This window comes from Odocoileus virginianus, unplaced genomic scaffold (assembly GCF_023699985.2).
Source record: "Odocoileus virginianus isolate 20LAN1187 ecotype Illinois unplaced genomic scaffold, Ovbor_1.2 Unplaced_Contig_1, whole genome shotgun sequence".
Classification (NCBI taxonomy): Eukaryota; Metazoa; Chordata; class Mammalia; order Artiodactyla; family Cervidae; genus Odocoileus; species Odocoileus virginianus.
This window is the reverse complement of record NW_027224318.1, coordinates 5,276,207-5,292,171: the sequence shown is the minus strand read 5'-3', so window position 1 is coordinate 5,292,171 and position 15,965 is coordinate 5,276,207. Positions and strand designations below refer to the sequence as shown.

The window sequence follows — 15,965 nt, the reverse complement described above, 5'->3', positions numbered from 1 at the left end:
AAATGCCATATCCTAGCTTTACTTTTTTCCCTTCTGTATCTTTTAACTCTGCTGCTTAAGCTCATCATTAGTGTCAGATTTGCTCCCAGTGTGAGCTTCCCTGGTGGCTTGTAGTTTTGATTATTTTGAGTTGTATTTTAGGATTTCAAATGCTTGTATTGTTAAGTAGTATTTTATTTGATCAAACTTGTACTATTTGTTTTTCCTTCTGGTTTAGGTCGCTCCTACTGTGTTAGAACACAAAGAATGTTGAATCAATGTTTAGAATCTTTAGTTCAAAAAGTTCAGAGTGGTGTAGTTATTAACTTTGAAAAAACAGGACCAGATCCACTTCCTATTGGAGAAGGTACAGTAGATCATCTTTTTTTTAACCTTAAAGTGTTACATAGGAGAGCAGTCTGAGACTGAGAAAACATTGAACTAATCGCAAGAGATACTGTCTTCATTAGCCACCCACATTCAAGTGGTTACAAACATCCATCCAAACAACTGCCATTCATCTGTTGCCTGTGGCTACCTTTCTAGCTTTAATTCAATGTCAATTCTTCCTCAGAACATTCTTCCCTTTCCCTGCCCATTTCATATTTCTGGTCCTAGTGTTAGGATGACGCTGAATTATTCACTTCTCTAGTCATGAAATAGCTGGAGATTCACGATGGTGTGCCACTTAACCAGCCACATGGTTTTGGTCTTGTGAGCGCCAATGTGTCAAACTGTCTTGATGAAATCTATATTTGTTACCACACATCAGGAAGAGGTAATGAATGTTTAGCCAGGACCTGCTAGTATTCTATAAGATCCTACACCAGTATTTTCCTGGCCGCTGTTCTTCTTTTGGGGGTGAGGGGGAGTCAGGGAGGGTACCACATGGCTTGTGGGATCTTAGTTCCTTGACCAGGGATGGAACCCACACCCCTGCAGTGGAAGGGCAGAGTCTTAACCACTGAACCACCAGGGAAGTCCCTCTTGGCCATTTATTAACTGCAGAACCTTTTGTCTTCAAATGAGATTTTACAGAAACTTCAACATCTCAAAATATGAAAGCAGAGCTACTTTTGTATTGGGAAAGGGAATCATACCCCATTGCATGGCTCCCTCAGAGATCTGTTCTAGGCCATCACTTGTCTTCATTCCTGTCAGTTCATGCACAGCATACATACCCATGTGTACCTAGACTCCATCATCACCACAGTGCTTGTCTGATCTGACTCATACATTTTAATTGCTGTGGCTACAATTAGTGGTAGCTGCCTGGAGAGGCAAAAGGGTAAGTGCAAAGGGGCAGAAAGACACATTTCTTGCTGAGGCAGTGGATCCTATGGTCTCTGAGTTTTTTGCTTTTTAGCCTCTAAAACCCTTTAAGAAGCTAGTGGAAAAATAGAGACCCCTCTCTCCAGAAAAATGTACATGGACAACACATGCACACATAGTTTTGTATTTCATTTCAGGGGTTCTTGGACTCCAATTAAAAAACACCTACTATAGACATAGATAATGGACTTGTGGACACAGGGTGGGAAGGGGAGGGTGGGAGGAAGTGAGAGAGTAGCATTGACATATACACACTACCATGTGTAAAATAGATAGCTAGGGGAAGCTGCTGTATAGCACAGGGAGCTCAGCCCAGTGCTCTGTGATGATCTAGAGGGGTGGGATGGGGTGGGGGGGTGGGAGGAGGTTCAAGAGGGAGGGAATATATGTATACTTATAGCTGATTCATGTTGTTGTACAGCAGAAACTAACACAACATTGTAAAGCAATTATCCTTCAATTAAAATATAAGTTTTAAAAAAACATATGTAGAGATGGCCGAGGACTTCTATGAATAAATTTATAGAACTCTACCAAGAGAAACAAAAAAGTCTATATTAAATGGAGGTGTACCATGTGTTTGACTGGGAAGAATGGATAGTGTGAAGGTGTCACTTCTCAAATAAATATACATATATATATTTCATGTACTTTGATCTAAAGAATTTTAACAGGATTTTTGGGAAACACAAAAGATAACTTTAAAGTCCATTCAGAAATTAAATAATAAATGCTAAATACCTTAAGAAACACCTGCTGTAGAAGACTGAGGCCTCACAGCATATTTCAAAGTAATTAATTGTAACGGAAGGACATGTTATATTGGTAATGATAGACCATTCAAGTCCATGATTTTGTGTTCATTACCTTCCCATGAACTGGGAACTTTCCTATTGAAAACCAATTAGATCGTGCCATATAAATACCTCAAACATTCTTTCTAGCTCCATTTCCCCTTTGTCCAGAGTTCTTAACCTTTGAGATTCTGATGAAAGCTAAGAATTTTCTCCTCAGAAAAATCCACATCCCCAGAACTGTGAACTAACTCAACTTCAGAGGGGGTTCTTTTGGTTCCCTCAAGCCATTATATGTATTCTTTATAGCTCCATGGACCTCAGTAAATCCCCTTCTCTAAAGTAATTACTTGTTTAAAGTAATGCTTAAATAAGTAAATCAAATGATATGTAATTTAAGAAAAACATGAGACTCGAATCATTATCACATATTTTTTGCAATTATAATTTAGACTAATGAATCATAACATTAAAGGTTATGTAACTCTGCCTTGCCCTGTTTTCAGGGGGTATATGAAATATACTAGCTCAAATAATTAAAATACACTCATGGTATATTATTCAGCATTATATGATGCCCAGTTTCCATGGGATTTTAATATGGGTGAAGAAGGAAACTGTAATGAAGTAGTCCATATAAACTTGATGCATTCACTTTGTGTTCCCTCCCCAACTATATACATACATTGATTGTATTGTCATCATTCCTTCTACCTTTTAGTGAATTTGCCTTTGTGGTCATTGGGTCTAACTGTTTAGTAAAGAATACTTTTTTAATCTAGTTGAAAAAAAAATCTAAATGGAGTTTATGACTTATTTTGTCAGACTCCAAAAATGTGAAACTATACCAGAGAATGAACAATTTTCATATGCCTAATTTGAAAAAATAACTTGTAGTTTAGTGTGTTTAATCTGTGTCAAATCTCAGAAAAATTAAAACTAACTTTATGACAGTTTTCCATATAACTACCTATTTTGGTTATAGTTAAGGGTGAAGGGTATGGGATGTCAGATTAGAGGGGTTGGATTAGATGATAAAAGAGTTGCAATTGTAAAGCAACTGTACTCCAATAAAAATAATAATAATAAAAACAAAAAACAAAAATAGAAAAGAGTAGCTAGAGAGAACATTTAGAAAGTCTAGTGGAGTCACTTTTTTTCTTCCATCTCTCATGAATCACTGTTTTGGTCTTGTTTTGTACTTTGCTTTTAACTGAAAAATCTGTACAAGGAGATCAGTGGCTATACAAAGAAATTCATGCCTTAGTCTGTCTTTTGTTTAACTTTCAGATGGACTTATGGATTCATCCAGGCCAAGCAATTCATTTGCTGCTCAGCCATGGCATAGTTGTCATAAGCTCATTTATGTGCGGCCTAACTCTAAGACTGGTGTTCCTGTTGGACATTGGCCAATTCCAGAATCTTTTTGGCCAGATCAGAATTTACCTTCACTAGTAAGTGTCATAAAACAAAAAGGTAAACATCATTCTGGATTTTCAATTAGCTGATTACAGAGAACTGTTTAAAATAGCTTGGAAACTTTTAAACTGTGCCTTCTATCACTTACTGGAAAGTCTAGCTTGTACCTAAAAGCAAGAGAGGACTTCCTTTTTGTTAGGGCATTCTTTCTTTCAGTTGCCTTTACCACTTAATCTACCCTCTTTAGATTTTAAAATACCGTTATTTTTGATGCTGTTGCAATTTGTGGCTAAGTTTTTATTTCAGAGCTGCTGATTGGATTTCTATGGTAAAAACAATGTATAAAAAGGGCAGGCATTGATTTTCATGTACATCCTCAGGAAATTAGAACTTAGTTTACACTGTGTATAGGTTCTAGAAATGTTTTCAAAGCAGAGATTCATTTATTATCTGAGGGAGCCATTGGACATGTAGTGGGACTTTGTGGGCCTACTTTTCAGTATTTTTATAATCAGTGGACTTGAGCTCCTTGGCAGTGTACTTTTCAGTTCAGTTCAGTTCATTTCAGTCGCTCAGTCGTGTCCGACTCTTTGCGACCCCATGGACTGCAGCACGCCAGGCTTCCCTGTCCATCACCAACTCCCAGAGTTTACTCAAACTCATGTCCATCACAGTCGGTGATGCCATCCAACCATCTCATCCTCTGTTGTCCCCTTCTCCTCCCACCTTCAATCTTTCCCAGCATCAGGGTCTTTTCCAATGAGTCAGTTCTTTGCATCAGGTGGCCAAAGTATTGGAGTTTCAGCTTCAGCATCAGTCCTTCCAATGAATATTCAGGACTGATCTCCTTTAGGATGGACTGGTTGGATCTCTTTGCAGTCCAAAGGACTCTCAAGAGTCTTTCAATGATGAGCAATTAAGCAATATTTTTAAAATGATCTCTAAGCAAAGATTTGTCTTTTTGTTCACTATATTTGGTGGAACAGGATTGGATACTGTAGTTGCTCCATATGAAACCTATTCTCCCTTTCATCCTCCTCCCTCCTCCCAGCCAATATAAAAAGGCCAGAGCAATCCTTGGGGCATCCAGGTGTCTCAGTGACAAAGAATCCACCTGCCAATGCAGGAAACATGGGTTCAGTCGATCCCCTGGAGAAGGAAATGGCAACCCACTGCAGAATTCTTGCTGGAAAATCCCATGGACAGGGAAGCCTGGCAGACTACAGTCCATGGAGTCACAAAGAGTTGTACATGACTGAGTGACTAAACGGCAACAACAATCCTTGCTAGGGGTGGGGCGGGGAAAGAGGCACAAAAAGGTCACTGCTTTTCCACTACCTTCCAGATTCAGCCAATCTATAGTCTATATAAATTTTAGACATTTCTGACATGAACTGCATTTTTATCCTGATTGCTATTTTGAGGCCTCTGAATTTTTTTCAGAGGTGCCCATGGAAGGCCATAATATATGACTAAAGAGCCATCTTCAGTCCCTGCAGTGGGTGAGGCTCCATCTCCTTGTCTGTCCCTCAGGACGCTGAAGTGGCATGCTTGTTAAACCTCAGAGCCCAGTTACTGTCAGCTCCTTCAAACCCCAGAGTGAATGTTTTAGTTACAAATCTGCATCATTATTGCTGGTGACAGGGTTTCACTCATATCTTTTATAGATTTCAATCTCATAAATCAGAAATATTTCACAAGTTTGATTAAAATTAAAATCAGGGGGAAAAAACAGAATTGAAGAAATTCCAGGTAACTCACATAGCTCGTGTTACCATTCCTCCAGGTTTTTTTTTTCTTTCTTTTTTTAAAATTTTGGCTACATGACAGGGCATGTGGGATCCTAATTCCCCAACCAGGGACTGAACCCATGGCCTCCACATTGGAAGTGCAGAGACCCAACCACTCGATCACCAGGGGCAGTCCCATCCTCCAGCTTTAAAAGCACATTGGAAGGCTATTTTTCTCAGTCTGCAAAACCTCTTGTAGGTTTGTAAATCATAAAGGCAAATTAGCATGTTTTCCCCTTTTATAAAGAAAAGGAGATGTTTTATCATATTCACATCAGCCTTACAGATCTCTCAGCAAGAATACACAGAGCCATGTTTCACTCTTGACCCTGTGACTTGTCCTATCTCTTTCTCTCTCCATTTGCCCTTGCTGCCACCATTTCTCTCACTGGTGCTCTCCATCCCCACAAGCTAAACCCATTAATAAAATGACTGCTCCATCAATCTGCTCTGGTACCCCAGGTACACGGGCCTTTCAGCCCAGCCAAAAGCATCCCCATCTCTAGCTGTTCAGAAAGTGTCTGGATGTGAGAAATGCTATAAAAATTCAGCTGCAAAGAAAATTTCAGCCAGGCCCTGGAGTTGTGACCGGCTCATTTTCAGTCTCTATCTTGCCTTTTCCATTCCTTTATAATTGTTCATCTTGCTTGTTAGTGGCTCCAGCTCTGTCATTACCTCAGTAGAAAGCTTCATGGATTTCCTCTTCCCTAGCAGTTTCTGACCTATCTGAAACCTTACAATACAAAGTAGTGAAGGGAAGATAGTCCTTGAATGTCACAAAGTGGATCTGAATTTCAGGGTTCTTAATATTCAAGGCAGTTTTACTTTTTACTTCCCTAAAACTGTAGTTATGAGTGTTAAAATTTACCTTTCTTCTTTCCAATGCCAAGTAGATGGTAGAGCGAAAGAATCTGAGTCCCCTCTGCCATTGATGACACTTAGAGCTCAAGAGCCATCTTTCTCAAAGCAGCCATCTGTATCTCAGCGATGGTTTAACAAAACATAAAAGAGTTGCATGTACCTATGGCTGATTCTTGTTGATGTATGACAGAAAACCACAAAATTCTGTAAAGCAATTATCCTTCAATTAATTTTTTTTTTAAAAAAGGATGACCAACAAGGACTTAAAAAAAAGAGTTTCAGAGTTGTCAGATATGTCAACTGTCTTGATAACAGATTGTATTTTCCCCTCTTGTTTTTTAGCCTCCACGAACATCTCATCCTGTTGTGAGGTTCTCCTGTATAGATTGTGAGCCAATGGTAATAGACAAACTTCCCTTTGACAAATATGAACTTGAACCGTCACCCTTAACTCAGTACATCCTTGAACGAAAGTCTCCCCATACTTGCTGGCAGGTACTTCCCCTTTGTTGTTAGCCAAATGTCTGGAACCACTCGGAGATCTGGGAATTGTTGAAAGAACTTTCAAAGGTTAATCTGGGAATAGTTGGGCTGAGTCTATTAATAATGTTTCTCACAAATGCTATCAAGTAAGCAACATGGCTAAGCTAATAACTTCAGGCTGATATGAATCACTAGCCTACCATACATTGCCATTTAAGGAACCTGATGAAACCTACATATTTGAGAATTTGGAGGACTCCCCTGAAGCCTGTCCAGGGACCCCAGGTTAAGAATTCCTAGCCTAAAGGATGTAATTCTATTCAGCTATGGCTTCTGCAGCTGAAGCAATGTTCTCAGTCCTTATTGTGAACTTGACAGATTGGACAGAGGGTTTTGTTTTGTTTTGTTTTGGCCAAACCACATGACTTGCAGGATCTTAGTTCCCCAACCAGGGATCAAACCCACGCCCTCTGCAGTGAAAGCGTAGAGCCCTAACCACTGGACTGCCAGGGAATTCCCAGTAAGACATTTTTGACAAACAAAACAAAACAAAAACATAAACCTGAAATTACTTTATGTATTAGTATTATGTAATCAAGCTCTTCTTGTAGTACAAACCACATTGGTGTGTGTGGTATGGATTTTCCTTGGATGAAGGAGATGCATAGGCAGATGTACAACACTGACTCTTCCAAGAGGTATAGTTCAGCCAGGAGGGCTTGCTTATTTGTCAATAGACTCACCTTTGGATTTTAATTTGTGAAAATCCATATGTGGTAATCACAGCTATTTTATTTGAATATAATAAGGAAGTCCTACACTGTAAGAATGTTTGTTCTATTTCTAAACTACAGCAATCGGTAATTGTTACCTTTTACTTACTCAAGGAACACTTTCAGACCATCTGTTTCAACCTAAAATGTGAAATCATTGCTACTAGTTGTCTTTAAACTACTTGAATTCTACAAAGTTGCTAAAACTTGGTAGAAAAAAAAGGAACAGGTGTAAAGCAAGGATGTAAAAGTGCAAGAAACAGAGTGATCTCATAAATATAATACTGAGCAAAAGAAGCCAGACATAAAAGATCACATATCATATGATTCAACTTTATATAGTTCAAAAAGATGTAAGATTGCCTTTTATTTTGTTAAAAGTCAGGAGAGTGATTTCTCTTGGGGGTACAGAATGGTGACCAGAAAAAGACACGAAGGGTTTTCTGGTCAGGTTCTATTTCTTGATCTGGGTTCTGATGACACATATACATTCATTTTTTAAATATTCATTGAACTGTATACTTATAATTCATGCATTTTTGAATTATGTTTATATTTCAATAAAATACACCAAAATGTGTTAGAAATGTAGGGATAGGGATGAGAGCATGCTAAGTTAAAATCAAGGCAAAAGCTCGAATTTATGAATTGAAAAACATTTTGTAATAAAAGCATATAAAATTACAAATTACAGTTTTCCCCCCAAATAAGCCCTTTATTCTATATAGCATCTTCCTTGTAAATCTTCTCCAAAGGAACTTAAGAAATCCTGTCCTTGATCCTTGCAGCACCCCTTAAGTATGCCATATGTCTTTCTCTTGCATCTTATGTTACTTTGGTTTAGAGTAGTTTAATGCGATGAATTAGTGGGAATGAAAAAGAATAAGATGAACCAGGAGCCAGGAAATTTTGGAAAGTCATAATGGAAACTGGATTCTAACCCTAGCTTTCCCACCAACTATGTGGTTTTTGGACCAGACACTTTCTCTAGACTAGATGATCTCTAATGATCCCTTTGGACCCCCAAATTCTGTGAATCTGCAGGTGATAAAAGAATTTGGGAAAACTCAAAGGGCTTATGGGAAGGAAGGAAGGTATGAGGATGGGAAGGGAGGAAATAAAGACAAAGAGAGTGAGCAAGGAACAAAAAACAGTGCTTCTCCTTTCAGAGGAGTTATAGGTATGATCCTTGCTGGCTATAACTTTTTTATCCTTTATGATGATTTCCCCCTTTCTATTATACACACCTAGGAAATAGGAGGAAGTCGAACATGTGGTGAAAGTCACTCAGTCGTGTCCGACTCTTTGTGACCCCATGGACTGTATAGTCCATGGAATTCTCCAGGCCAGAATACTGGAGTGGGTAGCCTTTCCCTTCTCCAGGGGATCTTTCCAATCCAGGGATCGAACCCAGGTCTCCTGCATTGCAGGCAGATTCTGTACCAGCTGAGCTACCAGGGAAGCCCGGGCCTAACATGTTTTATTACAATTGTCTGTTTCTGTTAAGGTTCAAATTAAGAGATGAAATCTAGTAGATGAGTCATGTTTTAACACAATCCATTGTTTTGTGGAGGCATCCATTACATAGGAAAGATTTATTTTGAGCTACAGCTAAGTATAGAAAGAATTCAGTGAACTGGTAGGTGATGTTGCTGGTTGAACAAGAATTAGCAAAGTAAGTGGGTTCTGTTCACCATCAAGGTTTGACTTCTGTCTTAAATACCCTGATGAAGGATGTTAGAAAAGGTAAAGGTCTAGGTCCATAAAATTATATACTAATGTCCTGATTTGGCCAAAGAGTGAACGTGGAACACAGAGAAATCATGATAGCTAGAGGACTCCAGAATAGCATATCAGGTGAATGGGACCTGACAATATCATATATGTCAAATCAGGAATAAGGAATAAGATGCTAGTCATATGGAATAAAGATTAATGTTCTCATTTTTATTGAATGTTTGTTCCACCAGGATTATTTACGATAGAAAATGCCTTCCAGATTGAACCAAAGCATCTCCTTGCTCAATATAATTGTCTCAAAATAATTAGCACCAGTGCCTGGCTTGTAATAGACTCCTCAATAAATATTTATTAGATGAAAAATGAATAAATGGGTAGGGAAGTTGTTGCATCAGAGGGAAGTAGAGCAAGACTTAATAGTAGTTCACATAAGGAGTGTTAGCATAATCCTTTAAATGGGCTTTGTTTTTGTAATTGCATGCTTTAGGCATGGGGCCATGTTCCATTTTCCTAAGTCTCCACTCTGGTCACTACTTGTTCTTTTGAGAAGTCAATTTGTTTTAATGGCTGGTATCACTTAGTGGTATTTCAGCCTAATTTTCCATTGTGCTAATCAAGTAAATATTTGGGTATTGTTGATGCCGCCTGTGGTCTCCGAATGGTTATTTCATTTCCTAACACAATTTATAAAAGAATTGCAATCTGAACATTGTATTTTTTGACATAAATATAGAGAAAGCAGTATTCCCATTTTTAAATTACAATTGTGCCAGAGATGCTGGTATAGCATATTGCTGTGAGTTTGATTTGACATAAAATCCTTGTTGCCATAACTGTACATTACTTCATGATCTTCTCAGGTATTTGTTACTAGCAGTGGAAAATACAATGAACTTGGATATCCATTTGGTTATTTAAAAGCCAGTACGACTTTAACTTGTGTAAACCTCTTTGTGATGCCGTACAACTACCCAGTTTTACTCCCTCTTTTAGGTAAGTCAAGTATGTGCCATTCAGCCATTTTTTCAGTGTGGTGGTAGTTTAGTTGCTAAGTTGGGTCTGACTCTTTGTGACCCTATGGACTATAACCCACCAGGCTCCTCTGTCCATGGGAATTTCCCAGGCAAGAATACTGGAGTGGGTTGCCATTCCCTTCTCCAGGGGATCTTCCCAACCCAGGGATTGAACCCAGGTCTCCTGCATTGCAGACAGTTTCTTTACCGCTGAGCCACCAGGGAAGCCCTTAGTCATCTTTAAAATACAGCAAAAAAGAAAAGATGACGATGAACTAAGCATTTTAAATGTATCCAAAGAGTAATGGGTGTCAGGATATATAAAAGTCAAAAAACTGATTCAGAAAGATAGAATTAGCATCCTGCTTTCTGTTGTGTTCGTTTTCCTTTTGTTGTTTTTGCATCAGACAGAAGAGACACTTCACCTGGGAAAGCGGAAGTATTAGTCACTCAGTCCTGTCTGACTCTTTGTGACCCCCGTGGACTGTAGCCTGCCAGGTTCTTCTGTCCACTGGGATTCTCCAGGCAAGAATACTGGAGTGGGTTTCCATTCCCTTCTCCGGAGAGTGGGGATATGATTCTTATGCTGCTCTTTGGTTTGCAAGCTCCAATGTTGTCACCCCTCTTCTTTTTTTTTTTTTAATATGTGTGTGTACACACTTCCTTGTTTTCTTATTGTTTCACTTATTTGCATTTATTGTGTTTTTGGCTATGCCACAAGGCATGCAAGATCAAACTTGTGACCCCTGCATTGGAAGTACAGAGTCCTAACCACTGGACAGCCAGGGAATTCCCACTTCTCTCTGGTTTTAAGTGCACTTGGCTTTTGGTAAACTAGTTTGGGCACCCCCAAAATTGTGGTAAACACTTCAAGAATCTGATGGTCTTTTCAGAAAGTAGGGCTTCCATGGCGTTACTGGATTGCAGTTAGTTCCTCTACAAAAGAATATGAAATACTCTTGAGGCATCTGTTTTAAGCAAGGTAGCAAGTTAAGGAAATAGATACAAGAGTGACTTCTGCAATAACTGCAGTTGTAGAAGCTGTGGTTTCCATGGCAAAATTCTAAAAGGAACAACTCCAGAAGCTGTTACTCAGACATCACTGAGAATGTGTGTGGGGATTTTTTTTTTCTCATTTAAGGAGCCACGTCTGTTTAGAGTAATATAGTACTGCATGGTATCCTTCTCGTCGTAAAGTTATGAACATTTTTAATTGCTGAGGTTTCTTAATTTTTGCAAAAAGAATCAAACCTTTACCAAGTTTTAATATAGTCATTAAAAGCGTAAGATTTTTTAGTGCTATAAACAGTCTATGTATCAAATGTCTTGATAAAGCAGTTCTTTTAAATGTTGCAAATGAAGAAAATTAAGACTGGGTCATCATAAATGATTGTTTTGGCTAGCCTGTTTACTTTATTTCTTTGTCTACTCTAAAAATATCCTCTAAGAGATGATTGTCACTTACATAAAATATAGATTATGTCTTTGAGATTAACAGTACTACCAATAAAAAGTATTTTGTGGGTTTATTTACCCTGTTTTATTAAATATACCTTTATGACCTCTGGTTTTCACAGCTATAAAATGAAGGATCAAACTAGCTAATCTTCACTTAAACTGTTAAGAGTATTATTTTTCTGTTTTTTAAGTACACTTTTTATTTTGAGATAATTGTGGATTCATATGCAATTGTAAGAAATGATTAAAAAAAAAAAAAGAGAGAGACAACACCAAAAGCGCAGACAACAGAAGCGAAAATAAATACATGGGACTACATCAAACTTAAAGACTTTTGTGGATCAAAGGATACAGTAGAGAGCAAAAGGAAACCTATGAAATGGGAAAAAAATTGCAAATTGTCTATCTGATCATTTGGGGGAGGGCTCTATCCAACCCTGCCTAGACCATCATTATCCCTTTGCAAACATTCCAAACCAGAAACCCCAGAGGCATCTTTGATTTCTTCCCTTTCCCTGATCCCACACATCCGTTTGAGGTTCACCTCATCCTTGACTCAGTTCGTATTCTTCCCTTTGGCCTCAAATATCCATTTCTAGGCTTTTCTATAACCTGTGTCTTCCAAGGAGCATAGGGTTTTTTACACCCTTTGAGGCTGAGGTCCTTGTGCCCTTGAATCCCTAACTTGGGTTTCATATTGAGGTTCTGCAATAGTTTCCACCCATACTTCAGCCATTACTTCACTTTCTGGGTTTTGTGGTTTCCATAGAGATTTGGAGTCTGAACTGTAGGGTATAGCTGCCCTGATAATGAATTTTGGCTTGCTGTTTGTTAGCTTCATGACCCTGGATAAGATACTTAATCTCTCTGTGCCTCAACTATTTCATCTGTAAAGTGGGGATGATAATAATACCTAACCTGAAAAGGATTTCATTGGGGTTAAATGAATTGTGTTAAGTCGCTCAGTCATGTCTGACTCTGCAATCCCATGGACTACAGCCCGCCAGGCTCCTCTGTCCATAGAATTCTCCAGGCAAGAATACTGGAGTGGGTAGCCATTCCCTTCTGCAGGGGACTTTCCTTACCCAAGGATCAAACTCGTGTGTCCCACATTGCAGGCATATTCTTTATTGTCTGAGCCACCAGGGAAGCCCTTAATACAGTTAAATTGCATTGAACTCACCTGGCAAAAAGTAAGTGTTCAATAATGTTATCAGTCATTATTGTCTGATTGATAATACTGTTGTCATTATTAATATCTATGTTATCTTAGTATCTCTTGAAGGCCCTGATATTCCATATAATGTAATTATATATTCTAATTATATATAAGGATATAATATAAATATATAACATAATATAAAGATATGGGACAGTTTTGTAGTTTTAGTAGGCAGTTCAGTTCAGTCATTCAGTCATGTCTGACTCTTTGCGACCCCATGAACTGCAGCATGCCAGGCCTCCCTGTCCATCACCAGCTCCCAGAGTTTACTCAAACTCATGTCCATCGAGTCGGTGATGCCATCCAACCATCTCATCCTCTGTCATCCCCTTCTCCTCCTGCCCTCAATCTTTCCTAGCATCAGGGTCTTTTCCAATGAGTCAGCTCTTTGCATCAGATGGCCAAAGTATTGGAGTTTCAGCTTCAACATCAGTCCTTCCAATGAACACCCAGGACTGATCTCCTTTAAGATGGACTGGTTGGATCTCCTTGCAGTCCAAGGGACTCTCAAGAGTCTTCTCCAACACCACAGCTCAAAAGCATCAATTCTTTGGTGCTCAGCTTTCTTTATAGTCCAACTTTCACATCCATACATGACCACTGGAAAAACCATAGCCTTGACTAGATGGACCTTTGTTGGCAAAGTAATGTCTCTGCTTTTTAATATGTTGTCTAGGTTGGTCATAACTTTCCTTCCAAGGAGTAAGCATCTTTTAATTTCATGGCTGCAGTCACCATCTGCAGTGATTTTGGAGCCCCCCAAAATAAAGTCAGCCACTGTTTCCACTGTTTCCCCATCTATTTGCCATGAAGTGATGGGAACAGATGCCACATGATCTTAGTTTTCTGAATGTTGAGCTTTAAGCCAACTTTTTCACTCTCCTCTTTCACTTTCATCAAGAGGCTCTTTAGTTCTTCACTTTCTGCCATAAGGGTGGTGTCATCTGCATATCTGAGGTTATTGATATTTCTCCTGGCAATCTTGATTCCAGCTTGTGCTTCATCCAGCCCAGCATTTCTCATGATGTACTCTGCATATAAGTTAAATAAGCAGGGTGACAATATACAGCCTTGATGTACTCCTTTTCCTATTTGGAACCAATCTGTTTTTCCATGTCCAGTTCTAACTGTTGCTTCCTGACCTGCATACAGGTTTCTCAAGAGACAGGTCAGATGGTCTGGTATTCCCATCTCTTTCAGAATTTTCCACAGTTTATTGTGATCCACACAGTCAAAGGCTTTGGCATAGTCAATAAAGCAGAAATAGATGTTTTTCTGGAACTCTTGCTTTTTTGATGATCCAGTGGATGTTGGCAATTTGATCTCTGGTTCCCTCTGCCTTTTCTAAAACCAGCTTGAACATCTGGAAGTTCACGGTTCACGTATTGCTGAAGCCTGGCTTGGAGAATTTTGAGCATTACTTTACTAGCGTGTGAGATGAGTGCAATTGTGCAGTAGTTTGAGCATTCTTTGGGATTGCCTTTCTTTGGGACTGGAATGAAAACTGACCTTTTCCAGTCCTGTGCCACTGCTGAGTTTCCAAATTTGCTGACATATTGAGTGCAGCACTTTCTTTTAGGATTTGAAATAGCTCAGCTGGGATTCCATCACCAGGGCGTTCAGTAAAAAGTCGTGAATTTAAGTCATGTACACTTTGATGTCTGGAACATCCTTATGGTACTGCAGAATACAATAACTTTCCATAAAAGTGACCCCTGTTTCCTGTTTATTAATTAAAGATTTTCATCAAAAGTAGTTAAGAAAAGTTTATTTAAGCACTAAAATTTACCTGGGTGAGGTTTAATTGGATCAATGAGCTACCATAAGAATCATGTCAGTACGGTGGTAACCAGATTATCACAGATGGAAAGAATCTCTCTCAACTGGGAAATTAGGAATTTTTTTTTCTATTGAGGGTCATTAATTAAAGCATTTGTAGCAACTTGTCTTTTTTTCCTCTTCTTAAATATGCCACATTCAATCACTTATTTTGAAAAAATTAAGAACTGGGAACTTGTGTAAAGAATAAAGTTCATCTCCATCTTAAGACCAGTTATTATCAGGAAGGGGAAAAGAGAATAATTGAAAAAGGATAATTTGATATTTATTTATCACTGTATATCCAGTGCTTTGCAGTTTATGCTATTTATAAATTTTGTATATTGTTTTCACATCCATAATCTAGTTCCTCAGAACAATCCTATGGGGTAAGGCGATGGTCATTAAACTCATTTTATGGATGAAATGGAGGCACAAAACAGTTAAGTGATTTACTGAAGCTCACTGAGCTAAGTACATAGCATGTGTCTGAGCTTGGACTCAAACCCCACCTTTTTGAAGCAGGGAATGGGGAGAAAGGAACCGAAAGAGAAAATATCTGTAGTTTTTGAAGTGTTGACAGTGTCGTTTTACTCTCATTCCACACTCTCACCTCCTCATCTTTCAAATGTGGATGAGCTCATTGTTCATGGTATCTTTACCACTCTGCAGACTCCATGTGAATGGAAATCTAATACCATGGAAATCATTTTCTGAGCAACAAAGATAGTAACTAAAGCAGTGTAAGCTTCCCTGGTGGCTCAGATGGTAAAGAGTCTGCCTGCAATGTGGGAGACCCGGGTTTGATCCCTGGGTTGGGAAGATCCTTTGGAGAAGGAAATGGCAACCCACTCCAGTACTGTTGCCTGGAAAATTCCATGGACAGAGGAGCCTGGTAGGCTACAGTCTATGGGGTCACAAAAGCAGTGTCACCCTAACTGCTCTCTACCCTTAATCTAGTCAGTGAGAGATTTTCTTCGTCTCACCCCCATTAAAAAATAAATCCAACAAGAAATAACTAGACTAAATTAGCTCCTGAGTAGAATCATTGCAATTGGCATTGTTAGAAATATTAAGACTATTATTGACTCTCATTATCTAATCTATTTATATCTAAATGTCTCTTCAGTCTGGTGATATTTAAATTTGTCAGTTTCCAAAATCTGCCTAATTGCCCACAGACTTCACACAAAGACACAGTATAACAGGATATTTCCACGGTCTATCTATCCTTTCTGTCAAGATGTGAATGGTCTTTAAGGACCTGCATGCTGAAATGAGCC

The 15,965-nt window shown here is 38.7% G+C and overlaps 1 protein-coding gene across 9 annotated transcripts in view; it reads left to right on the top strand.

Moving 5' to 3' along the window:
* LOC110138001 (integrator complex subunit 6-like) overlaps nucleotides 1-15,965 on the top strand; it is a 56,818-nt gene that overhangs the window by 26,996 nt on the left and 13,857 nt on the right. For 7 of the 9 annotated variants that reach the window (XM_070463268.1, XM_020894736.2, XM_020894737.2 and 4 more), the window contains 4 exons: nucleotides 218-346; nucleotides 3,396-3,559; nucleotides 6,518-6,670; nucleotides 10,032-10,164. In XM_070463268.1, coding sequence (XP_070319369.1) covers nucleotides 218-346; nucleotides 3,396-3,559; nucleotides 6,518-6,670; nucleotides 10,032-10,164 — 579 coding nt within the window. The remainder of the gene's footprint in view (nucleotides 1-217; nucleotides 347-3,395; nucleotides 3,560-6,517; nucleotides 6,671-10,031; nucleotides 10,165-15,965) is intronic. The other 2 variants (XR_002314088.2, XR_002314087.2) reach the window with 1 other exon arrangement.